This window comes from Solea solea, chromosome 12 (genome assembly GCF_958295425.1).
Source record: "Solea solea chromosome 12, fSolSol10.1, whole genome shotgun sequence".
NCBI classification, from domain to species: Eukaryota; Metazoa; Chordata; class Actinopteri; order Pleuronectiformes; family Soleidae; genus Solea; species Solea solea.
In genome coordinates, this window is record NC_081145.1 from 17,043,124 (window position 1) to 17,070,191 (window position 27,068).

Below are 27,068 nucleotides of genomic sequence, written 5' to 3' on the forward strand. Positions count from 1 at the left end.
TTTATAAAAATATGAACATTCTTAAAGTACCAACAAATGATATTTAATTTCTTGTCCTCTGCAGTTCAGTCGTTAAGAAAACGTGTAGTCGCCTGAAACTATGGTCTTGACAATCAATCCCTTTCTCACCAAAACAGGGTCTAAAGTAGTAGGAGTGCCACGTTTCCTCCAGTAGGAGCCGCTGTGGGGCTGCACTGGCCGCCTCTGTGACGATGTAATTTCACGCACCAACAGTTGGATGGCGCTGTTTCCCCGCTGGCATTTAGATGACTGTGAGTGTGGTGGTGGTGGCAGGCAGGCAGGAGGAGGAGGAGGACACACGCTCAGATCAACCAACCAGTCATATCAACACCGTCTGCTGCTGCCATGACCTGTCCGAGCTGAAACACACACACGGACACACGACAGCGACGGTAGCGTGTCCTATTTTCCGCCGGGGCTGAAACTTTTAAGCTTGGACACGAGCCATGCTGCTGGGCGACACAACCTCGCGGACATAAGCGACTCCGAAGAGCCGAAAGTCGCGTCCACCACCCGCAGCCACACAGTAGTAGAAGAAGAAGAAGAAGAAGGGGACGGAGGAGGAAAAGAAGCAGCGGTCGGTGTTTTTCTTCTCTTTCTGTTTCCACGCTCGGAGAGAAAGACGGCGTCCGGCCTGAGAAGAACCTCTGAGGTCGGGGAGACCGGACGGAGCAACGCTCATCGTTTCTGGTGAGAGAGCACCTCCATTTTCGGTGTGTTTCGAGTGTGAATTTACCGCAGAGAAACAAACATACGGCGGGTAAATCGCCGGAGAGAGAGAAAGAGACGGGGAAAAACATTTAAAACCAAAACCTGCGCTGAAGAGAAAGCAGCTAGCTCAACAATGCAGCAGCAGTGTTTACTTCACGGTCCTCGGTGTGACTGCTGCCGTGTTTTTGTGTGAGCTGCTGATTGTTGTCCCATTCACCTGGTCAATGGTTAATCATAGAACAAGTCAGTGAATAATGTTAGTGAAGGTCTCCATCGTGAAGAGCGAGTGTTGAAACAGTTCGTAGTTCATCACACGAGTTAACGTTTGTGTTGTTAAATGTTAACAGTGTGCTGGTTGTCTCTGAATTGAACTGTACGTGGCTGAGTTGTTTAAAAAAAAGGGGGGAGGGCTCACTGCGTGTATCGTCTTGCATAGTTGCTACCAAAACATTCAGTGACCCACATTTCACAGATTGTCCTGTCTTTCTGGTCCACATTTTTTCACCAGCAACTTGAAGCACAAGTGAATCCGCCTGACTGCTCTTACATTCGAACAGGTTTAAGCTCAGCTGCGGCTGCAGATAGGAAGGAATGAAGGCCATGTTAGGAGCCTGCTACTGGAAAAAGCACGAGCACTCAGTCTCTGCAGTTTCTAGGAATCCCAGCTTTTAATGAATCCCCATACTCGAGGTCTTGTTCTCATAGGGAACTTCACCTGGGTGTGTGTGTGTGTGTGTGTAGTTTTGGTTTCCTTTTAATTACCGTTTCTGGTGTTGAAATCGACTCATCCAGGACCAGTAGAACTTTATGGGTTCTTTAAACTTTATTTAAGCAGGTGAAAGACCCATTGAAATCGAACTCTCATTTACAAGGGTGACCTGGCCAAAAGGTCTTAATAAACTATAAAACAAACAACAATAAAACAATACATTTAAATAAAGTGGTTTAAAAGTGCAAAGAAGTTGACAGTTAAAGAGTAGGGAGTTGGGAATGCAGGAACACAAGCACTGCTCGATGGATTTCTGTGGTCTTTTGTTTAAGATGGAGTGAAAAGCTTCCAATGAAATTAGTTTTGTTTTTTTGATTTCCTTTTGGAGAGTGTTTCAAGCGGAGGGGCAGCAAAACTGAATTCTCTTTTCCCCAGTTCAGTACTAACATCTGGAAGAGTCAAGTGAAAGATGTTACTGGAGTGTAAGGCATAGTGCAGTGGCTTGTAGTTCTTTGCAGAAAGATACATAAATAGGAGGGAACTTATCCAAGAAGAGCCTCATAAATCAGAGTTGGTTAGTGCGTATATCTGTTTACACTCAACGAGGATTACGTTCTGAATCATGGTTAGGTTAAAGATAACATTTGTAACGTTTCTGCCTTAAAATATTTGAAAAGGATTAACTTGTTATATGTTTTTCAAGGTAACTGACTTTGGTTGCCGCTTTATTTATGTCATTGGCTTCACCCGTCTCCAGCGAGTAACCTGTGAAATGTTTGATACTACTTAGCCAGTGTGTTGTGTGTTGTTTTTTTTTGTGTATTTGTAACTATTTGATCATGACTAACAAGACAATAAGAGGACAATTCCCATGATCCCTTGTTGCTTCAAGTAGGCCTTTTGTCAAATAACTGAATAGTCAAATATTCACGCCCATCTCCAATTTTCAAGTGCCACAAAGTGGAGCCTGCAACTTTCCAATCGTCCCAGGATGAATTTTAGTACAATTATCTGATTAAATTTCTGTTAATTAACTTATCTATTAACTCAATTGAATTTATCATTAAATAACACAAGTTGAGAGACTTTGATTTGCTAGTAATACTTGAGTTTATTTTAAACGCTGTGTAGCTCATACTTTTATATCAATGTTTCTCTCGAGTCATTTTCTCGTTCGGCAGAACAACCCAATCTTATTGAACAATAAATTATATATGTAGTGGCAGAAATATGAACTAGAAAATACCTGCTCCTTGCTTAAAAACAAAATAGAAGAAGCAAGCATTCAGAGCCAACAGCTTCTCAGTATTGTGTGATACTGTGCAGCGGAAACATTGTGGTCTTTGTACTAAATAAGCATCAAAGGTGGATGTGCAGCCATGCTTTTCACTAATTGTAGTTTGTTTTTTTGCTGATGTCTAAATGAAAGAGCTGTCAAAGCACTTCTTTCTCATTTCCTGTGAGAAGGTTTCGGTTTAACAGTCACACGCTTCACCAAAGATGTGATCTCCAGAAGGTTTTGTCGCTGTGGAGCTCAAAATACTCTGAGCCTGGTACATGCAGGAGGGCAGCGGTGGTGCTGCTGGTGGGGGCAGTGTATTGGTTTGACGTGGGGTCGTTCCCTTGGTGAAGGCCTTGGGGATGGAGGTTACAGGGTAACCTGACCCGCTGAGAGACAGCTGTAGCACCGTAGTGCTGATCCCTCGAGTCCCAGTGCAGATCAGATGATGGTCCAGTATGTGTATAGGTGCATATCAGTCTGGACGTGTGTCTGAGAATACACAACATTGTGTTTTTGCCAGACCCTCACATGTAAAACCAAACATATATCCTTGTCGAGTCTTTTGCATTTTTTGAGCATGTATGTGTGTTTGTTTGAGAGCAAATGAGCTCAGTTTGAAGCAGCAGGCCAAGACAACTGGCTGAAGGTTAATGTGTCACCTCTCTTTGGGGAGCAGCTGCTATGTCACAGGCACCACTCCTGTCTATAGATAGCCATGAATACAAACTCTTCCTCTTTTCTCTGTTGCATTAACACAAGAATTCAGGCACCGATGTGCAGCTCAGTCCTCTCACAGGCACTCGCCCCACAACACAACTGCTGCTTTTTCACTCCCTTATTCTCCATCTCCATCTGAATGTGAAAGTGTATGGTATGTTGGGCCCAAACACCCCCACTCCCTCAAAAGACTTGAGCCAGCTGGCTGTGAACCTGTTTGATTGAGTTATACAGTAATAACCTAACACCTTATATCTGGGTCATCTTCTGTATTAATGTCTGAAACAGGTGAGGGACACATATTGCTTTTTCTCGTCACTCTTGGCAGGATATGCAGTAGCTGTCAGAACACATGCCTGGTCTTTATTTGGAAGCAGACATTTGCATCTTCATCCACAGCCACACCAATGTTATTTCAGCTGCAGTGACTTCCCGTGTTTAATTAGAGGTGAAGTGTACATAATTAAGTTCTTGCTATAAATCACAGTGTTTGCTTATTACCTCCGCTAAGGAGGTGATGTTTTGGGATGTGGATACTGTTTTCTGAGAATTTAGGACATGGGCCAAGGAGAAAGTTTTTATTTTTGGTGATACATATTCATAATTTTTATGGCTTTAAGTGAGATATGGCTATTTCCCACATTGACATTGTGGGAAATAGAGCAGCCTTGTTGGTGGTTTGCACTCCCTGAGTTAAATTAACAGAATTTCTAAAACCATATTGCACACTTGGCGGAGAAAATCGCCTGCTCTTCAACATCAAGAAATGATTGTCAGCTACCTTCTTGATGACGTTATCAAACTTGTTGGAAAAAGCATCAAGAAGCATGCTTGGGAAAAAAAATGTTTTCCCATTTACTTCAAACACATACACCTGCTGTTACTGTATAAAACTGACATTAACAACAACTGAAATAAATGATTATGTTGATAGAAAAGAATCCAATAATTGTCAGCTATGAAGCAATAACCCATTAATATATGGTGTCTTAGGCCACCATTAGATGTGTTGTCTTAGCAATGCTATAATGACACTACAATATAATTATCTCTTTCTCAATCTTTTGGACCACATTCAGAAAATACTGGAAACATGTATGCAGTTTTAAATAATATTTTTGGAAAAAAAACCCTAGCTTCTATCGGTTAAAGTGTCAAGTATTTAGTGTCACTTACTCTTACACTTGAAGAGTAGCATGACCCTGCCACTCTTAAATCTGGAGTGGAGCCATAAGTAATGTTATTGTTAACCTGCCTGTGTTTGTCCTACTAGTTCGTGTCAACATATGCCTGCTGTGAAAAAGTCTATTATGCCAGGTTTATTCAAGACATGCTTGATCATTACATACACATATTGTATGAGTTTAACTCAAAGACATCTTGCTTATATGTAAGACCAACTTTCATTCACATCATTCCAATCCAAATGCCAGTGAGCACATCATTTGACAGACACAAAAACAACAAAATTGGAGGCGCCAAGGGACGTTCACAGTACTCACTGTTCTATTTCTACTATGTTAAAGTCTCATCTGTCTTTCAGAGATAAGTATATTTATGGGCGGGACTTGTCTCCCAATGTCTAATTTGTCCACACAAGATGCAGTCTCTACTCTCTAACATTATTTTGTTCATTGTGCTGGAGAAATTCTGCAGAACTTAGATGTATTTCAAAAAGCTTGAAATGTCCATCATGTTAGGTGGCACTTTACTGCTACGTGCCAGATAAAATCAGACTATGTGTTGATCACACCACCATGCTCTGAACCAGCTGTGTCCACAAGGCTTATCTGTCATACTGGCCTTTTTCATCTCATTCATAAAATGTATTATCACTTGTAAGTGGAGGTGCAGATGTGTTATTTTCGCTGAATTATGTTCTTGTATTCCAAACTCATTGTTGATCTTTTTTGTACATATTCCTGACATACACTGTATTCTGCATGTCCTTCTGTGTTAAAATTCTATTAGTTGCCCCCATGTGTATATGTGAGCCAGCAACTAGCACATTGAGAGCAATGGTAAACATGACAGTCAGCTTGTTCTGTCCCTCAAATGTTTTTGTTGCCTTTTCTTTCTTTTTAATCTTTGGAATTTGACTAGCTTAGTAGCAAAAGTGATGAAGTGGTCAGTCATGCAGATCCTGATGGCTCTCTTTTCTTAATCATTGTAGTCAATAGATGATGGTCTACACAGCAGCCACTCTCGTTAAACATATGGCATTTTCTTTTTGAATACTGTCAGTTATAGAGACTCTTATTTATCCAGGTCATATTTATCTAAAAGCAAATCAGGAGCAACTTGGCTTGTTTGTAGAGACCTGAAGATTTTCCACCTCTCATCCAAGAGGCTTCTTCAGTTTTAACTGTGGTCAGTCATGATGAGCTATAACTTTATCCCACAGAGGGTAAATACCAGGATTCCACCACAACCTACTTAGAAAAGAAGAGGCTTTTTTGGATGAGATGTAAAAAGTTTTCACACTATTTGCTCGTTGTTTAAAATAGACCTTTGCATATACTATGCTTCTTGATTTCACGGGGAACAGTCCATCAGGTCAGGCAAGGGAGTAGTATAAATTGATATTTGTTTTAGGGCCGTAGGTAGTGATTATTTACTATAATTACTTATTTTTTAAATGAATGGTCAGATCTCTAAAACATTGAGAAAAGCAGCAAAGTCAAATTGACATGAATTATTGATTGACTAATTGTTGCCGCCCTTATTCAGTATTTTTTCACAATCATCAAATGAAACTTTAACATTTAAAAATGGAAGTTTTAGTGATAATGAAAACAATTACCTGTTAATATTAAAAAGTTACCTTGATAACATTAAAACTACTATTATCTTGGTACAATGCAGTTTTTGAAAGAAAGCTCAGAGAGGAGCAGGCCTCACGCAAGCCTTTGTAACCATAGCAGCAGTGTCAATCAGCCTGTGTTCAGTCTTATTGCTTGTGAGATCTGTTCCTTTGCATCATCGGTCTGGCCTCTGGCTCTGGCTGAGGTGTGTGCGTCTCCCTCACACACATAAAACACACATACACTGTCCTGTCTGTCATCATCGCTCCGCTCTACAGACACGGGTGACAAGTGTGAATGCATGGAGAAGAAAGACTGTAGATCTAAATAGGCAAAGAAACACATGACAAGACTCTTTGTGTGTCTGTCCTTGATGAAGTTCAAATGTATCTTACTGTAGAAATAAAGTCTCACCTGCTGCTGCGCTGTGTGGGAGACGCATGCCTGGTTGTCATGCTTAACACTGCTCAGCTCAGCACCAAACAGCACAGCACTACTGCCTGCGTCTTATGAAAAAGCCTACTTTATACTGTGCACAATGCAGCCTTTATATAAGGCCCCCATAATGGAGCCAGCTCCTTCACTCATGTCCTCATTGTCTCGGCCAGGATGAGAAAAGGCTGCTCTTTAGAAAAAGCAAGGCTGATCTCACCCGTGAATCATGCCAACAGTCACGCTTGTTTCCCACTGCCTTGTGCGATTGAGGCAACCAGAAACGGGAGACGATCTGCCTCAGCCCCCCTAAAGGCAGTGACATTGGGAAACTTAGTTGACCCTGGAGGGGTCACACAAAGGTTGTGACCTCTGTCTTCCTCCTTGTGTGTTTGTGTGGCTTGGGCAACAGTCACCCTGTAGCAAGGCTGTGGTGTGATTGGTTCATCTTGGGGAAGTTGGGACAATTGCACAGACTTCCACTGCGATGTTGGCTTGGAGTGCTAGTCTGGCATTACTGGGTTGCTGTGGGGGAGGTGGTTCCTCACAGCAGGAACTCTGGCCTTACCCTTTTTAGTAGCCTTCTGTTTATCATCAGCACAGTTACTGTTTGCTCATGGCTACTGGGGGAAAAGGACATAATCCATATGATGCTTGGCGTGCTGTATGTCTACCGTCACCACTGCAGCATACACAATGCTTCACCCCACCCCCTCTTTTTGTTTCCCTGACATCCCCATCGATGTGTTCTGCTTTCCAGAAAAGTAGAGATGGGAAATGCAGATTAACATAGAACTGGGGATGTCAGAGTTGGTCTGTAGTGTGAGATTCATGTGGTGGGTTTTGTTGGTTGTTTAAGGGGAGGTGAGATGGAAAATCAGCATGCATGTAGTCCCCTGCAGTGCTCTGCATTTTCAACATGGAAAAAGCAATGGGGTTGCCATGGCAACAAATCTTGAATCAGCGCAGTGCTCGGACCCTTCCACTGCAACTCTCATTCCCTCCTCCCTTCTCCCAGTCCCAGTTAGGGATTCAGTTTTTTTTGCCCAGAAAATCGGATGGTAATGAAGACCGTTTTCCCAGGAATCCCAGGAAACGTGGAACGTGGGTCAGCAGCTACTGATCCACAGTAGACAGCCCTCGCCTTCCACTTCTTTGTACTATTATTGTTGGCTTTCTATGATGCTCTCAGAAAGTGATTTGTAATCACTTAGTCTGTTATATCCAGTTTGTTAATGAGATGTTTACATGTTCACTTGTATCCTCCTCATTGTATACAGTACATTCACAGAGAACGGTGCAGGCTACTACCATGGAAGTCAGCAGTAAATGGTATGTTTGTCCCACCAATTAAGATAAACAATCTAGGTTGGCCCAAAGACATAAAAGTGTTTATGTTTGACCAATCAAATGTGAGAATGAGAATAAATTAATTATTAAAGTGGAATCTGTCAAATATTAGTTCATAAAGCCTAAAAAAGTGTACAATTTAGTGAATATAAAGCTTAAAATAACTTCCCGTCATGCCGAACCAGCAGCAGGAGAAAACCTGACATGTTCTATTTTACAAATATTTTTCTGCTTTGGCTGAACTGACTGAAACATCTCATCAGTTGTCCAGTTTGTTGATTAGTTTTCTTTTGTTCAATAATCAATGTGCTAATGTTTAATGCATAGACTTAAATCAACAGTGTTTTTAATTAGTAAGCTAAACTGTCATTTCCAGTGCAACTGTCGGCAGTAAATAATTTTTTCGACCAACCCTCTTGGTGCAGAGTGTGTGTGTGTGTGTGCGTGTGCGGCTGCTGCAGGAGTGTGAAGGAGTAATGCAGTGAGCTGTGAGCAGTAGATGACAGACTGCTTGGCCATGTTTGAGCTAATTTGTTATGAGGTGCAGCAGATTGATGTGAAGCCATTATGGTGGTCTGCGTAATGATTACCCTCCTCTCCTGTTCAACACAACACAACACAAAATAGATAAGTAGTGTAAATTTAGGATGAAAGCTATACAAGACAAGGGTCACCTGAGTATGAGCGTGTATGAACCATATGGACCACTGTAGAAATGGTTGAATGATGAAATTTACATCATGTAAACCCCAGCAGACCTCCCCCACAGGCAGATGTAGAAAGTATGACTTGGCATTTATAACAAAAAAAGTGTAGTTTGTAGCTGCTCCACCTCTCTACTGTTGGTCTGTGGCTCATGGATGTGTAAGTTGACACCTGGAGAACACACCTGAATCCCTGACCCTGGGCAATGCAGGTGCAGGATTTTATTAAGGACAAATTCGAGGATGGTGTCTCTGGTTCTGTTGAATGGATTTAGATATTTTCTCTTATTCCAACCTGACTTTGCTGATGTTGTAAGAGTGCAATGCCAAGTTGATGGGGAGCAAAGACCCACATTGATGCTGTCTGCTAAAATAAAACTCAAATGTCGGGTAGATGTACTTGTTTCCTCTCACAGAACATGCCAAGAAATGATTATCTTATTATTTGTTTAGTGTTGTGACAATATAGAGAGATAGTAAGCTTGAGAGGAGATATGGAGGTGGAATAAATGTTCTCAACAAGAAACAAATCAAGGACGTGATATATGGCATGAAATACATTGAACCAGTTAACCAACTCCAGGGGAATACCAACTTATCACATAATACGTGGTTATTCTAGTTCAGAGTTTCCATGTACCTCACTGCTATCTCAGTCTGTCTATGAAGTATGCGTTTTCTTCTATAGCCTAAATGCCCATCATCTGAAGTTTTAATATTCTGTTATTGACAGTTTGCTTTGGCTTTACGCCCAGTTCAGACAGACAGTTGCTGCCATCTATGTTGTATAGGGAATGTTTCTTTTCTTATTGTTAGTTGCTGTAGCTCCAAACATACATATGTTTCACTGACTTCCACTGTCAAATCTTATTTGCTAGTTTAAGCTGATTTTTCCACCCCTTAAGTTATCTCCAATAATGAATGATTTATATCTTTTGTGAATAATATATGTGTTTTGTTGTTTGTAACTTCTCATGTGGGAAAAAAAACAAACTTTGGACTAATGAGGATTTTAAAAATGGGCCTTTAGACCATTAATAAAGCAGCACTTCAAGACAGGCAGTTTCTGTTTGTGTACAAACAGAAAAAAAGGTGCTCGACATCAACATTTAGAGTGAAAATGTAATTTTCAGCCAATCTCGGCACTATTGACATGTCCTACGTTCTCGTCGTTTCTTCTTTATTCCTGCTTAGTTGATGTGTCACTGCAAATAATTCAGGTTATGAGTGATATTTGTAAGAGGAAGAACTGTCAGCAGTGAACCCTGGGGGACTGAACTGCTCATGTGTTTTCATGTCTGCTTTTACTCATCATTATTATCTTCGCCACCATCATTGTCGTCATAGACAGACAGACGGACAAGTACAGGTCCAGACCCGCACAGAGTGGAGTCACAATCCCTTCACTGAGGTCACAGGGAGAGGCTTCTCGTAACAGTGCTCCTTCCACACGTTCGCATTTCTCAGATAAATTTTTGTCTTTATTTGAAGCCTTTTCCTTTCCTCTCACTGATTATCTAGCTTTTACTGTCAGTCAAACTCGCGCTCATGAGTAAACGAAGCTGGAATGTGAGATTTGGACTCACTGTGGCCCAGGCTAGTCCTGCTCTATTCAGCAGCAAATCCCCTGGTTTAGGATTTGCTTTAGCGGTCTGGTGTGTGCATGGACTGTATTCTAAACTCAACCGTAAGAATCTCTCACCAACTTGTCAGGTTTTCCCAGGGACAAGAATGTAAAGTAATGAGCCTGAATGAGCTGAGTCATAATTAACATCAGAGTGGATACTGGTCTGAGTCTTTGTTCACCCAGTGAGATACCTGGTGATCTAGCCCATATCTTAAGTTTCAGGTTGACTCTTGATGTGGGATTGTGAAACATGGCCACAGGCGCGTGATGTGTTTTCTTTTGCATGATAGACCGTTTACATTACTCATTTTAGTTAGTGAAATGTCACACTGCAGAACTACAGCTCACAGATAGCAGGAGCATTCTTTTGTAGCTAAAACATGTATGTATGTAGATTCCTGCTGTCTTACATGGTTTACAACCACTCTAAATGTTCTTTGTGTCGTCTCCAGGCCTCCCCTTCCTGAGAGCTCCGTGGAGAAGATGAAGCGGTTCAAGAGGCGTCTCTCCCAGACGCTGCGAGGCAGCCACACCATTGATGAATCGCTGTCTGAGCTGGCCGAGCAGATGACCATTGAAGAGAATGGCCTCAAGGATAGTGGTGAGCAATATTGCAGTGGCTCGAAATGTATAAACCTGAATATTTTTTTTAAAAACAGCTGTCGTATGCACAGCCCTGTGAATGAGCACAATAAGGCTTTTTTTGCAATTATGCCACTTATCTTGGCTTAGTTCTTTTCTGACAGTGGTGCAAATTCAGAGTGACTTGTGTGTTAACGTGTGACTGTCTTTGTATTCATATAGAGCAGAGTCATGTGCTAACACAGACTGTTAGGTATTTTTATACTCGACAGTTTGATACACATTCTGATACACTAGTGTTGAAATAAAATCAGACTAGCACCACAGCTTATCTCTGCTGATATTCACAAACTCTGCAGGAAAGGAGGGAGGGAACAGGCTAGGGCTGCAATGATTATTCGATTTATCGATTATTAATCGATAACTAAATAATTGTCATCTATTTTGATAATAGATTAACTGATTTAAGTGTTTTTTTCAATAATTAAAACAAGCATTTTCTGGATTCTTTGCTCCTACATAAGTCAAACCAAAAATCTTTTTTTTGGTTTGTTATTCGAGAACATTGTCATTTCCAGGTTTGATAAACACTGAACACAAGTACTCTATTAATTGATTATGAAAATAATCGTTTATCGCAGCCCTAAAGCAGACCACCAAATTGTTACCAGGGCACTCAGGGTCTGGAAACATTCTAGAGTTCCCATGACATTTCCCCGGCAACTTGGATGACTTGGTGGAACTAGCGAGGAATCTTTACCACCACCAGCTCCTCTTCTCAAAGTTTTGGGCACACCAAGCTTTCTCCCTCTCTCTCCTCCAAGTTTCTTTCAGACTTGTCCTCAGTTTTTCCCTTCTTCAATCCGCATCATCCAAGAACTAACAGGGCTTTGTAAGGAGCTTTTTGTGTAGTGATTAACACCATGTTTGTGCAGAGTGTTCTCTGCTTGGTGAGAGGAGACACATAACTGTGTGTGTGTGTGTGAGCTTGTGTGAGGGAGATTTTAGCAGTCTGTGTCAGAAGGGTAAAGAAGAGACACCACGGAGTAGACGGATCAGATGTGATCTGAACTCTGTGATTGTGGGCTGTTTCTGGTTCTGATCTGGTTATGTAACACTTTATTTATGTTTTCACAGGAAATCTAGGAAGTACCCAATATAATACTGTGTAACAATCTTTTACAGAATGCTTTTATAAATAGCATCATGAATAGTTATGTCAAACAGTCGTGAGTGTGTCTGTCATGTTGTCATTTTGAGATCAGGTCTCTGTGAGGCCAGACCATCTGCTGAACTGCTTTTTGTTGTTCTTGTCACTGGTCCCTTGTGTCTCTGGCTGGGTGTTAGAATCTGTGTCATAAGAAAAAAGGAATTTGAGACCAATCTGACTCCTTGACAGTAGACTGTCATTCATTCATTGTCGCCAGTTAATCGCGGGACAGTACAGTCTAAGCACAACAAAAAAACTGACTTCAAATGTACCAAATTTAGGCATGTGTACTAGCACAATCCCCTTTTGTATTTCTTAAGCTTTTAGCTGACCCTCTGCACTCTGAATATGCTTTGAATATGCAGCACAAGTCGTGTGTACTTTACTTTTAATGATAAGACGTATATAAGAAAAAACGGTTGACCCTGGAGACTGGTCATGGTAAAAATCCACAGTGACATGAAGAAACATCCATTGAGTGTGAAGGGGAAATCTGGTTAATCTGGTTAGATTAAGAGGAGAAAAATGGAGAAAAGAGAAAGGAAAGAGGAACAGTTGTGAAACTGTGATGTTTAAGCACCGTCAGACTGGTTTTTATAATGATAATGTGTCATCTAATTCAAACTTAATTAAAGAGTCACAACAGGCTTCATAGCAGGTCAATTAAAAAGCACAATGCTGTTATCAATAACCTACCAACTACGCCAAAACATTTTTTTAAGACTCAGGTTCCAGCTTCATAAATGACAAAAAACCTACCACAGGGCTCTGTTTTGTCTCCACTGTCTGTGTTTTATGTGCAGCTGTGTGCACAGTAAATCTCTCACTTCCATTCTTTCTTGCTATTCTTCTGTTAGGGAAAGGACTAAAAGTTGTGTTGTTTTATTTTTGTCACACTAAACTCTGTAACCTCTCCACTTTTGATAGTAGAGATTGCAGAAAAGTGATATTAAAGGAAAAAAAAAGATAACCCAACCCTTGAATTGTTTTGTTTATTTATGATTTCATGAGTTTTATAAATATGACAATGTCACAATTTCCTGTGAACTTTACTGTATTAACTATTGTATAACAGCTTATGTTTTCCCTTTCTCTCTACTCTCTACTTTCAAATTCAGCTTTCTTACATAAAACCCATTAATTTAAGTGCACCCATTGTATGTGGTTGTGCTATAGTAAATGTTTGTCATGCCAATCTAACTCACAGCAGTTAATATATAACATGCACATCGGCATCAGTAGATTAAAACCACTTATGTAATATAGTGATTATGCACTGTGGGTTTTATGCTGTGGATTCACCCGTCATTCTCCTGCATCAGAAAGTCTTCAATGAATCAGCAAATATTCCTCCTGAAAAAGAGAATAAACTGATTATGTATGTACATTAACGTTCAATGCCTCCTTTTGGACAATCGGTAGAGAATGGTGCTTGTTTCCAAACCCTGCTCATAAGTCTTTGTGTCTTCTCCTGTAGAGCCCATCGTGAGAAATGGCCGTCCTCCATCTGCCCACAGTGTGCACTCCTTTCTTCACCAGTACACCGGCTCCTTCAAAAAACCTCCGCTGCGACGACCACAGAGTGTCATCGGAGGAGGAGTGGGGTCTCTCATGGCCATGCCTCGCAATGGCAGTCGCCTTGGTGAGACATAAACACTTATCCACGTATACACAGGCTATGATCAGGTTTAATATACATCTTTCCTGTTGATATTAAACTGAGCTTTACACTAAAACCTGTGTAGCTGATTGGTGTATTTCTGCTGAATCAGCAGTGAGTGATGTATAGTATTATGTAAGATGTGCTGAAACTGTTCCCAGAGGCATATGTTGCCAGAGACGCACATAATTACCAGGCCAGTCAATCCAGTTATATTATATTCAATCGCACAGTAAAACAGTGTTTTGTTTTGTTTTTTTAGATAAGGCTAAAATGAAAATAATGACTTTTGACGCTCTAAGGCAAACCTGTCTCTTAGATCCTAAAGCTCATATACAATATTTGAATTTGCAACAGATTTTAATATGAACATAAAGCCTGGAGGAGACAGCAGTGTTTATACTATGTAAACGTGGTATAATTACTGTGATTTATGGGTTTGTCTAAGGTTCTGCAGCACTGCAGGGACTTTGATATACAGTATATCTGTCAAACTTAATTAACCCATTATTCTTTTTGTGTTTATCATCTGTGGGACACAGCCATTAGCTTCACACGACTCGATTAATGGGCTTGTTAGTGTGTTAAACAAAAATATTGCTTTTCTGGTTGTAGAAAAGGGTCAGCTGGACTCACCGACTTGTTTTCTACAAATCTGCATCTCTCAAATCCCAATACTCTTTATCTCTCTCTCCCTTCTAGATATCGTCCATGAGAACCTGAAGATGGGGTCGGACGGGGAGAGTGACCAGGCATCGGGTACTTCCTCTGATGAGGTGCAGTCGCCCACGGGTGTCTGTTTGAGGAACAGAGGGAACAGACGCATCTCTGCAGAGGTGAGAGTTGTTTTTCTGTCAGATCAAGCAATGGCATTGAATATTGTGTTAGTTATGATGAACTCATGATGAATCACTTATAATCTCAGCCCTCAGTTATGACATATATAACACACATACTGTGCTTCTCAATGTACTTCTAAAATCACCATTCACATCCGTTACCACCTCCATTCATTAAACACCACATGGACTTTTTCATTCTTGCACAACCTTAAAACCACGGTTGCGAGGGCGCCACGTCATACTGAGCGTGATTTGATGAAGCATTGTTGAAGGCAACCTGATCAAGAGTGAAAGCTTTGCACACGCTGGTTGGTTTGACACATGAAAGGCGTTGTGAAGCAGGAGGAAGGAGCACACTGCTGTGTCTCACAGTCGCTGTAAAGTCTGCTCAGTGTGGAGCAGATCTGTGACACACTGACATGAGTCACATGCTTCTGTAGGTTCCAGTTATAATTAAAGAAAACCTGATTAAAGATGACATCAGTCTTTCCTTTATTATATGTTTAACATAATCATTATTCCATCTTTAGTTTTAAACCTTAAATCTTAATGGAGACTTAAATACTGCATATCTCAGTTTGTTTTAGTTTCATTTTAGTTCTGCTGTGACCTTTGGTTTTTTATTGTTTTAAATGGCCTTAAGTACAACTTCTGTCAAAGCCAAGACAAGCCCTTTAAATCCGTCTTAATGGCTGCTAATGGGATTTTACAAGTGCACACTGACTGCTCAGTTTCACAGTGAGTTGGTGAAAGTGAAATGTTTACCTTTATTTTATTTACCATTGATTCTATTTTTATAGATTATAAAAATATAGATTATCTGACATACATTCAAAGATTTCCAATGAGTCTTAAAATATGTCTGCACTTCCCCATATATTTATTTTTATTTATTTTAGTGTTCATTTGATTGGGACACACTTGTGGGGATTTTTCAATTTATGAGCACATACCAGCAGAGTCTGCAAGACTGCATGAAAATAAGAATCTGTAAACGTGCAGTTGAGCAGGTTACAGTCTTTGGGGCTACATGACATGTCACCTGTCTCTGTATCGAGAGCGTCTGTGCGCAGTCTACCTCGCACTTCCTGTGACTGTTTCACAACCAGATTATTCTTTGTTAGAGTCCAACTAACACAGAGTTTATTGTTTGTGCTGGTATAAGCACCACTTTGTGGCCCCATTCTCTCTTTGTGCTGCTGTAACAGCAGAAGAGGTGGAGGAATAGTGTCAGGTAGTGTCGTCAGTATCTGTTCTCTTGCGGTGGAGGAAGCAGTGCTGTTTCGGAGATTACATCACAAGGATTACCGTAATACGGTCCAGATGGGCCCCCGATGAACAGATTAGGCCGGCTTGATTGGACAAGTAGAGGAGGGTGGCATTGCTTGTTCTGAGGATGAACCACCAATCGTGGCCCTGCAGCACAGACATCACAGCAGAAAATAATAATAATAAAAAAACAAAACACAGATGCACGTCACAGCAGCGTGGGCTCAAGCCGAGCATCTGTTGTCAACATGACTGCAAATAAATGATTTTCATTGTCCGCTAATCTGTCATTAATAATTTGTTCCAAAAAATCCCATAAGATTGTGAGAAACTACTGCCACAAATTCTAAAATCCTTTTTTATACAATTTCTTTTTTATTTAATACCAGACACCTGCCACTATCACAGAGGTAAACAAATGCAAGTATTACCATTTTAAAAGCCATGAATTGATTAATGAGGACATGATTGATTGGTTTAGAGCTTGAAACAGTTAGCTGATTGAAAATGATGATTATTACCACAATTGGAGCTTTCAACAATTATACAAATGTTTTTTTTCTGATCAACTTATTGTTTTAGCTCTACAGTAATGCATTAAATTAATTAATTTAATTGCTCCAAATTATATACATATATTATATATATTTAAGTGTATGTATAAATGCAAACAAAACAACACTTCCACTTCACAAATGATACATTTGTCTTAATCCATTCTCCACCATCAGTGTGTTGATCTCTTTGTTCCAACAGTTGTTGAAAGGATTAGCTGACTGATGGAAAACAATGCGAGTGTTTGATTTAACCAGACATTTGCTGTGTCTGGCTTTTCAAATGTGTCTTGCAGCTTTTCTCTTCCATGTCTCATGTCTGTCTTGTTGGGTTTAGGGTTATTGTTAGTTGAGTCACTGTTGTGGTTCAGCTGTGCAAGAGGCTTCAGTGACACATTGATCAATGAACCCGTTGTACGAATGTGTGGAAAGTTCAAAATTGCCTGTAATTGTGTTTCAGTTTGAAGGAAGAGGGATTACTGTCACCAGTGTTAACCTCAGAGGGGGTGGAAGTTGATTTTAAGCAGCTAGAGTTAGTGCGAGAGAGAGGCAGAGACCGCATTAACAGTAATCTTACATATAGAGGAAAGACACAGTTGAGAGTGTGTGTTTGATTTTATATAACAACTCATCGGGATCATGCTTGAGTACTTTGTTGCTCTGGAAAATGGAAACTCTTAAATGACTCTACAGGCACACTCTGCAGCACAAAACTATATAGATGCATGCTCCTACATGAGTATTAAAACACACACTGCTCTCTCTGTTGACCAGTGAGGCCTAAAGCTCAGATTCTTACTGACTCTACTTGTTTACTCTGGATTTCTGCCATTTAGTTGTCAGTCATCAGTGTTTATTCATAGTTCATTCTGCTTACTCTTATTTTTTTTGACACTGTTTTTTAATTGGTTCTCTGTTGCTGTCTTTTTTTTTTCTTCACATTTATGCATGTGTCTGTTTTTTGTCTACAGGACCTGAACAAGCGTCTGTCCCTTCCGGCTGACATCAGGATACCTGACGGTTACCTGGAGAAACTACAGCTGAGCAGCCCACCCTTCGACCAGCCGCTGAGCCGACGTTCCCGCAGAGCATCACTGGTGAGAGGGAGGATGGAGAGGGGTAGAGAGAAGGGTACAGTTAGAAGAAAGAGGTGGTAGTAAAAGACTTAGTGGCTAATCTGAATAACAACATCATTTTTGTTATATCCAGCTACCTAAAAAAAACATAATTTGATACATTTTGTGTATGTTTTTGAAAATGTGTCAAATGCAATGTTGCCATGAAGAAGTGCTGCACATCACACACAGTGGCTTAACAGCCCCAGAGGTATTAAAATAAGAGCTTCTTCACTATGAATTGTATGGGTGTCTTGTCTCCAAACTGTTCTTGTAAATGTACAGTACTGGCAGCCCACACATGTGAGTGAAGAGTACAGACATGAGGATGGGCTGTGTAGAAAAATCTGCAGAATGAAACCACTGACAGAGAGTCCTGTGTTTTATTTAAAGGCTGCAAGAAACAGAAAAGAGAGAGGGGGAGATAAAGTAATGTGTTTACATTACAACTCGGTGTTCACAATAATGAGCTTGAGCTTTTACTTTTAACTCATGGTAATTCTTTTGAAAAAAAGGCAAACAGAGGAAAGATATGGACACTAGTTTCACTCAGGCATCTGCATTTGCATGCACTCATGCTTCTTATGAAGCACTAAACAGCCTTGCGTCATAATACTATATGTGTTCAACACCTGGACCCATAAAACCTGATGACACTGCCTTTTGCTTATCATGCTCCTAGTTTCTGTCATAGCTTTCCTGCAGCACTGAACTTTAAAGTGCGTGGACAGCAAATGCAGTTGCTCTTTATTTTTTTACACGTCATGTTAGAAAAGGGTGACTAAGAGCATGTGAAAAAACCCTCGGTGCACTTTATCAGGGCTTTACCTGTTCACTTTAATTTAGTAGTACCGTCTCCGTCACCACTGCCTTTCGTTCGCCAGCAAGCTGAGATTTCTAAATATGCGGAAGTGAAGTCGAGAAGAACACAAAGAAGAGCAGACTCCTGCTGTGGGGCTGCAGGTACCACCGACAGAGAGAAAGAGAGAGAGGGAGAGGGAGAAGGACTTTAGCTAAACCAGCTCTGTGTTTGTGTACAGTATGTTGTTAAACTGTGACCAAAATGGTGAAAATGTCACTTCACTACATGTTTAATAAACAAGTCATTTGATACTGGAGTTTAGATTCATATTCTGTACAAGCACTGGCGAAACAGCGGCGTTCAACTGTTATGGTTGCCACTAAAGCGTGCGCCTGTGTTTGCCTCCTCAAGGGGGAAAAACTCCCAGCATTTCAGAGCAGAGTTTTCCATGATTTGAAACCTAATTTTAAACACTTAGCAACGTTTTACTCATTCAAAATGGTTTAGTGACAGTTTCTTAAGGGGTGACAAAGTCAGGAGATACATTTTTTTATCACTTTAAATGCACTTTGAAGAAGGCAAAAGCGGTTGCTGTCTTTCAATATTTAGTGTCGGTTAGAAAACTAATGTGTTTGTGTTTTAACTGAGTGGCTGTGAAGTGTGAACCATGTCCAATTTATCTCCTCATATTTGATTTCTAAAGCTCAACTAATGTCGCTGATTATTTTCTTGATTAACTGACTAACGACTTCCTCTATAAAATGCCAGAACATAGCTGAAATCCCTGTTATTATTTCCCTCAGCCAAAGACGATTTATTTTGATATATATATATATATATATATATATGCAATTTCAGCTACTTAAATGAATATCCAAAACTGTGTATTAAACCTATTCAAGGACATGCAAAATTGGAATTTGCATGTACTGCCTCATGCAAAAAGCCAAAAGCCATCGGTCCTTTGTCACAAGAGATTAACTATGATGGTGTTTGGGGATGGTATGACCTCGTCACATTCCCCTCTGTGTTGCTTCAAGGCCATCAGAAGGATTTGTTGTGGTGTCTGTACACTTGTCACTGCTAATAAAGACGCTACCTGCTTTAATGCTGTTTGTCTCTCCCCTCTAGTCAGAGATTGGGTTTGGGAAGCTGGAGACCTACATCAAACTGGACAAACTGGGGGAGGTACGTTACCATGACTTCATTGCAAATTTCTTCCAGGTGCTAATCGTCAGGGACATTCTGGGACCTATCATCCACACACTCAGTCACAGTTTACATTTGGCTGCTGATGGCAAGACTACCCTGCAAAACATGGATATCCAACTGTGAATTTACTTTTTTGGCAAAGGCTGCAATTGAGTGTTTTGAGTTCTATACTAGATAAGAAGTCTAAAACATACATGTCTGAAACAACAATGTCTTGAATAAACCTGGTGTAACAGCAGGTATTTGTCAGCACGGAATCGTAGGATTTAGCCAGATTTTACCTGGAACATTAATTAGGATTCCACTCCTGGTTTAAGAGAGCTGGGGGTTGTGCTGTTGCTCAAGTGTGAGGGGACACCAAAACACTCGACACTTTAACTGTACAAGCTGTTCTGGCTGAGTTCCAATAAAGTGATTGAGAAATAATTATACTGCATGTCATTATAGCATTGCTCAAACAACAAGTGTAATGGTGGCCTCAGACTTTTGTGTTAAGGCTCTGCCTCGATATTTGAGTGCAGTTTTGACAGCCAGTTGGGTTTGGACTATTATTTTAATGATATTAAGTTACTCACATCGGCCAGGCTTTGTATTTTCTATGTGTTCACACAGTCATTTACAATGTACATATCTATAATTGGGGAAAATGAACAGTAATCGCAGTAGCCATTGCATGTCAAGGTAGTATAAACTCACTGAAGCTTACATCAACTGCTTCTGGTGACAGAAAGCCTGTGTTGACCCTTTTTTCTTTTTCTTTTTTTCTGTCTTCCAGGGAACCTACGCCACAGTATTCAAGGGGCGGAGTAAACTGACCGACAACCTCGTGGCACTGAAGGAGATCAGACTGGAGCACGAGGAAGGGGCACCTTGCACAGCTATTCGAGAAGGTACGAACTAGTGTGACCACTAACGTCCAGTTAGACTTGTTGATAGATCATATTAGTCCATGATGAGCAGCAGTATTGTCCCGTCCACTACAGGATATGTTCCGTCACATTTACTGCGATGAGGTAATTTGTTGCGAGTGTTTGGAAACACAGTGTCTGAACTAAGTTTCACATGATTACACGTGCATGTTAGCACATACACAAGAAAAAGAAAAAGGGAATTGTTGTTAGTCTGGGGTGTACAGCAATCGGAAACAGGTATTACATGCAATGTGTGAAGTTTTCTTCATTGCACCATTAGACAAGTGTGACTATGACATGACACTATGTTGTGACATTTCTGTAGGGTGTAAGGTTTTGTAAATAATTAGGTTGATCAGTGTAAACCCAGCAGTACTCGTCAATACTAGTTTTGAGAAGTATTATTAAGTGGTAACACACAGGGATTGTGGTGGTGAGATTCTTCTTCTTATTATTTCGGCTTCTCCCTTTAGCGGTTTACCACAGTTGGATCATTAACTTCCATCTTGTGCTATCCCTTATGTCCTCTTCGTTAACACAGACTGTCCTCTTGTCCTCCTTCACAACGTTCTCTCTGGTCTTCCTCTTTTCCTCCTGCCCAGCTGCTCCATCTCCAACATCCTTTTTTCAGTATATTCCCCATTCTCTGCATGTGACCAAACATCTCAACTTTGACTCTCTTACTTTATCTCCAAACCTTTGAACCCGAGCTGTCCCTCGAATATGCTCATTTCTAATCCTGTCCATCCTGGTCACCCCCAACAAAAATCTCAGCATATCATTGTGGTGGTGTTGAGATTAAAATGCCAAACAGATCTCTTGTAAGAACATCTCAACAAAAGAGAGAAATACAGAGACATTTCAGTGACAGTTTATTGATTTGGACATTTTAACTGTACACAAAAAATGAAAACAAGTTGCTGATAACAAAAGCTAGGATAAATAATCCCAAAAGATACAAAATTCAAATAAAACTTAACTTTTTACTTTCCTCGCATGAAAGTGTTATGATCACATCCTACCTGTTACAACCGTCACCTTTTCTTTTCCCTCGTCCTCCAGTGTCATTACTGAAGGACCTGAAACACGCCAACATCGTGACGCTGCATGACATCATCCACACGGAGAAGTCGCTCACACTGGTCTTCGAGTACCTGGTAAGAGCAACCAAGCCTCTGGCCTCCATAAAGTAAACCTGTTTAACATCATAATTAGTCATGAGATTAGCTCTGATGTTGTAAACTTGTAGCCTCTCCACTCTAATGTGTTCTCTCTCTCTTTCTCTCTCTCTCTCTCTCTCTCGCTCTCTTGTCTAGGACAAAGACCTGAAGCAGTACATGGACGACTGTGGGAACATCCTAAGCATGCAGAATGTCAAGGTGAGCTGTCACAGGCAAACTGCTGCTGGCCCAGCCAACTTCATTAACGTCCAGGACTTTATATCAGTATAAGAAAAACACAGTTAGTCTGCCCCCTGGTGGTGGAGTGTTGATACTGGGAAATGTAAAATGTGTTGTCTTATCCTTTTGTCTGTGTGTGTATTAAATTAAAAGATTATAATGGGCTGGAAAGCACTGACACATTTAGCTGTTGTAATTTTGAAATGAAAAGCACAGTTTTATTATGTTAACGACAGCTTTGTTCAAATCCTAGGTGGCAGTGATACAATATACTCAAAGAAACTGAGGCAGCTAAATGGATTTTAATAGTTTGATTATTTAAACAAGTTTAAACAGGTGAAATAGACGTGTGAATGTGAATCCCTCATTACTCCTGCACTATATTCTCAGTTAAGGGCAACGTGGTTAAAAAACAGTGGTTTAAACAACATGTTACCAGAAACATTCCATGAATAAGTAGTAGTTTTTTTTTTGTGTTTTTTTTACCTCCTATAAACTTTAAATTATGTGATTTAAGTAATTCATGCAACAACATTCATACTGTTTGAAACTGCATTTAGCAATAATAACAACTTACTCATCAAAAAACATTGTTCCGCAGCTCTTTCTGCTTCAGATCCTGCGAGGCTTGGGGTACTGTCACAAACGGAAAGTTCTTCACAGGGACCTGAAGCCTCAGAATCTACTCATCAATGACAGAGGAGAACTCAAACTGGCTGACTTTGGTAAAAAAAAAAATAATAATCTCTCTCTCTCTTCATATAAAGTTTTGTTTGTTTCCCATAATTTTTTTACACTTCTGAGAATCTATTCGTTTGTTTTTGTAACACTGCATGACATGGCTGAATATGGTTTTACTTCTGTGATGAATTCCTTCATTTTTTTCCCCAAACATGTTTATTGTTTTTTGTTTTATATAGATTACAAAATAAGAAACAATTCTGAACAAGTACTCATCCTCCCCACCCCAACCCAAACTTTCAACAAATGTAATATAATAATTGTAATAATGACAGAAAATAAAGGCACAAATAAATAAAAGACAACACATACATATATACTGTATATACATTAGCACTCGCAACATTATCTGCTTATAATATTGTGTACATATGATCACACCTATATAAATATTCCATTGTTCCTGCTCACACATGCACACATGTAAAATAATATGTACATACAGCATACATGTATGCAAAATTACAGATACTAGTGCATATATAAACGTTAAAGTGATACTACCAATAATACAAATATAGGGTGAATATGAAATAGAGAAATGATGATAATAATAACAATAATAAAAATAGTAATTTATGTGGTTTTAATTTCTGTTGAATGTGTCCCTTGTGACTGAATATTTGTCGTCTCTGTTTGGCAGGTCTGGCCAGGGCAAAGTCTGTTCCCACAAAGACATATTCTAACGAGGTGGTAACACTTTGGTATCGGCCTCCTGATGTTCTGCTCGGCTCGTCAGAGTATTCCACTCAGATAGACATGTGGTGAGTGGGCCTCGCTCGACAGGAGCCTGTACAACTGTCAGAAAACACGACTCACACTCTCTTCATTCCCGTATGATTACTCACGCGCGCACAGAAGGTTCACATGCAAATGCGGCCGTGAAGCACAAAGAATCCATGTCATGAATTTGTAATTTAGTTTTTCCTCACTGTGAAGTGGGCTCGTGTATGTTCTTCTGAGCACACTTGTTTAAATCTGCGAAAAGGAGACTTTGACTATGTGAACAGTACCAGGCTGAAGTGATTTATATCTGATTTATTTCTTTTTTTGATAACGTTGATGTGACTCAGGGCTCTTTAGTCACAGAACTCATTAATTCCTGTTGTTGCATTTGACCTTTATCACTCAAGTACGTGGTTGCTTATATATATATATGATGCATGTCCATGCGAAAGGTATGAGTCTATGTATTGACGACTGAAACTTTCTACAAAAGGACAATGTGCAATTTATTCTTTACCAAGCTATATACAACAAAGCAAGCACAGCACTTTAGCACCAGTTAATTACATACAGTATTTTGGCACCTTAAGCACTTTGAAGACCATATGGTCCCTGTTTTCTGTTTTTTTTACTGGATTACTTACAGCATGTGCTGCTATTTATTTTTATCCGTTCTTTTGTGGTGCTTTTCTCCCTCATGGTAGTCTTGTGTGTACTTCTGTAAATTTGCTCTGTGCCATCAGCTTAGTTGTTATGGTATGTTTACTTGCTGATGTTCATTAAAGTGAACCGCCCCTTGTTTAAATTTAAACAACTATGCAGGACAGTGCGCACATGTGGGTCATCGTCGGACGTGTGACACTTCAAATGTGATCTGTATTGAGTCTCAACAGTGATAACTCTGCAGAGTTAAGTCCTCACTCAGACCTTGTCTTCCTCGCAGGGGTGTGGGCTGTATATTCTATGAGATGGCTGCCGGCAGGCCGCTGTTCCCCGGTTCCACAGTGGAGGATGAGCTGCATCTCATCTTCAGGCTGCTTGGTAAGTGCTGCCCTCTGTTGACCGGGAAGCTGTGAAACTTCAAATATGAGAGCGCCCCCCACCCGTCTCATGCCTTAGTAAAGCATGACTGTAATGTTGTGGATTAAATGTCCCTCCGCAGGCACTCCAACAGAGGACAGCTGGCCTGGAATATTCTCTATCGACGAGTTCAAGTCCTACAAGTTCCCCAAGTATAAGATCCAGCCCCTGATAAACCATGCACCGAGGTAAGACTGACGTTAATACTCAACTTTTACGCCACATTTAGTGTACCACATTTTAATAGCATGCTGCATCTGTTGAAGTCCCACACGTTGACTGTTAATACCTTCAAAGTTACTAAAACAAAGATCCCTCACATTTCTTGTTAGCCCTCTTATTATTGGAGATGGAAATGAGCAGTTGTTTTTGAACAGACCCAGGTAAAAGACAGAGCTGCTCTGTAGGTAGAGCTTTTTTAGCGCCTAGCGAGTTACACATTAGTATTATTGGTTTGTTTAGTTAGCAGTGTGTGTTTTGTGTCGCTTCCTGTAAGGAAATCCTGTGGAATAGTTGAGTGTTTTCCTTCCTTACACTCGCCATGTGTCTGTGACTCTTCCCTCCTCCACTGACCTTCCTTCTTTCTCTCACTCTCTCTCTCTCTCTCTCTCCCCTTCCCTCCCTGTAGGTTGGACACTGATGGCATTGACCTGCTGATGTCATTCCTAAGAGTGAGTCTCTCATTATCTGACAGGCATTAAAACAATATTAAAAGCAGCATGACACATTTCGCAGCTATGTTAGGACTGTGGTTGTGCAGGAAGTGCATTGAGGCACGACAACTGCATGCAATCGTGCCCCATTTTTCTAATTGTGGTGGGGGGGATGACCGCGTGTTTCTTTTCTGCCCAAAATCTCAGTACGAGTCCAAAAAGAGGATCTCTGCTGATGAAGCAATGAGACAGCCGTACTTCAGGAGCCTGGGGCCACGTGTGCACGCACTGCCAGAGAGTGAGTAATGAAATGGCAACGCAATAATGCAGACTTGGCAGCCTACACTTGGTACAAGCAGAAGGATATTGCAGTGCACAGTGAAGATCACTTACAGCCTCCAAACAAAGACACGACTCTCCTGGCACAATGTTTGATCTCCATGATTCTTTTTCTTTGTGTGACAGACACATCCATATTTACACTGAAGGAGGTGCATCTGCAGAGGGATCCCGGTTATCGGAACTCATCATATCCTGAATCAGGTGACTAATGATGTTATTGTGATAGGGGACAATTTGAAGGGTGTGGAGAAAAAGATACTATGCATGCATAAGTTTCTAAAAGAGTATGAAAAGTGTTGCTTAGTACTTTTAAACGGTATAGTTTTGTGTTAAAAATGTGTTTTTTCCCCTTCAGGCAATGGAAAAAGCAGAAGACAAAGCATGCTGTTTTAGACTCTGTGGACTGTATTTTTTTTATTTGGGAAGGATGTCCTGGCTCTTCAGGATCAGTAAGCTGAGATGGATGTTGGCATGGAGCATCACTGTCATCGCCTCTCCCCCAAATTACTTGGGAAAATCGTCCACATTGCGACCCACCCCCACTCCACCCCCCCCTCATGTTTGGCCTGAACCTGGCCCCAAAAGAGACATTTATATACTGTACATCTATATTTATTGAGAAGAGAATTTGCTGCTAAATCCAACTACTGTCTAGAATTCTAATGGGCTCAGTCACTTTAATGAGTACATGCAATGTATATAGATTGAATTTCTTTTGTTTTTTTTGAAGTGGTGGTATTTTTAGTCATTATTTCCATTTTCATACAGAAAATCTGCACATGGAAGCTCCTCGGTGCGAGCGTGCGCGTGTGTGTGTGTGTGAGGCGCCGCAGCAGACAAACAGAGGGACGTTTGTGCTGCAGCTCTGAAGGGTTTCATGTTGTTTCTGCGGCGCTGTCCTCAGCTGCACAAATTATTTGTGACCATTTACCCTGAAGGTTTTCGAGGCCAGCTTTGATTTAATAACTGATCATTTTTATCCTAACTGGAGGCTCATTATGAGTGAAATGTTGCCAAGCTCTGTGGAAAAAAAATCTTTTCGTCAGATACTGGCATTATATCATTCCAGGACGCTGTGGTCTCTGTCGTGACCAATGAACAAATGCAGGAGGAAAGTGGCAACATGGAATTTAAAGGGCATTACAGGATCTCGATACGCCTCCTAAACATTTAAGTGGTGAACAACCTCCTCATGCTTGTTCTTTTATCCTCCAGTTGCAGGAGAGAGAGAGAGGGAGCAAAGTGAATTTCAGGTCTTGGAATCCTTTTCAGATGTGTTCTCCTCTCTGCCATTCCCATCTATATCAACTGTAAAAAAAAACATGGCTCCGTTTTTGTTTTGTTTTTTTCTTTAATGACCTTCAACATTGTTTTGCATGTCTGTTCTGTTGTATGAGGAAGCACACATTCAGGGAGCGCTAGCTTTAGTTCTGCCCCTTGTGAATGAGATACCAAGTCAGTCTATTTAACAGTGTTACCAGATATTTTGTATGATATTCTTTAACTTTATTTGTGGGAATTCATTGCAGATGCCCTTCCATATGAGCTTTTTTTTTTTCCAGAGTAAAGAAAATTAAATCTAAAAGTTTAAACAGAATTCACATCAATTGGT

General features: G+C 40.5%; 1 protein-coding gene across 1 annotated transcript; it reads left to right on the forward strand.

Moving 5' to 3' along the window:
- The first annotated feature begins 373 nt into the window (after positions 1 to 373).
- Positions 374 to 27,057, forward strand: LOC131469662 (cyclin-dependent kinase 17-like). The gene is made up of 17 exons (XM_058644892.1): positions 374 to 711; positions 10,810 to 10,958; positions 13,627 to 13,791; positions 14,512 to 14,645; positions 17,446 to 17,571; positions 19,523 to 19,579; positions 20,379 to 20,493; positions 21,577 to 21,671; positions 21,831 to 21,893; positions 22,516 to 22,639; positions 23,299 to 23,419; positions 24,325 to 24,422; positions 24,544 to 24,649; positions 25,090 to 25,132; positions 25,322 to 25,412; positions 25,580 to 25,657; positions 25,812 to 27,057. The coding sequence occupies exons 2-17, from the start codon at positions 10,841 to 10,843 to the stop codon at positions 25,847 to 25,849; spliced, it is 1,572 nt and encodes a 523-aa protein (XP_058500875.1). The 5' UTR covers positions 374 to 711; positions 10,810 to 10,840; the 3' UTR covers positions 25,850 to 27,057.
- The last annotated feature ends 11 nt before the right edge of the window (positions 27,058 to 27,068 follow it).

Coding starts and splice junctions, on each gene's coding strand:
- LOC131469662 (XM_058644892.1), top strand. CDS start 10,841: ATGAAGCGGTTCAAGAGGCGTCTCTCCCAGACGCTGCGAGGCAGCCAC. Junction 14,646..17,445: donor ACAGACGCATCTCTGCAGAG/GTGAGAGTTGTT, acceptor TTTTGTCTACAG/GACCTGAACAAGCGTCTGTC. Junction 22,640..23,298: donor ACTCAAACTGGCTGACTTTG/GTAAAAAAAAAA, acceptor TCTGTTTGGCAG/GTCTGGCCAGGGCAAAGTCT.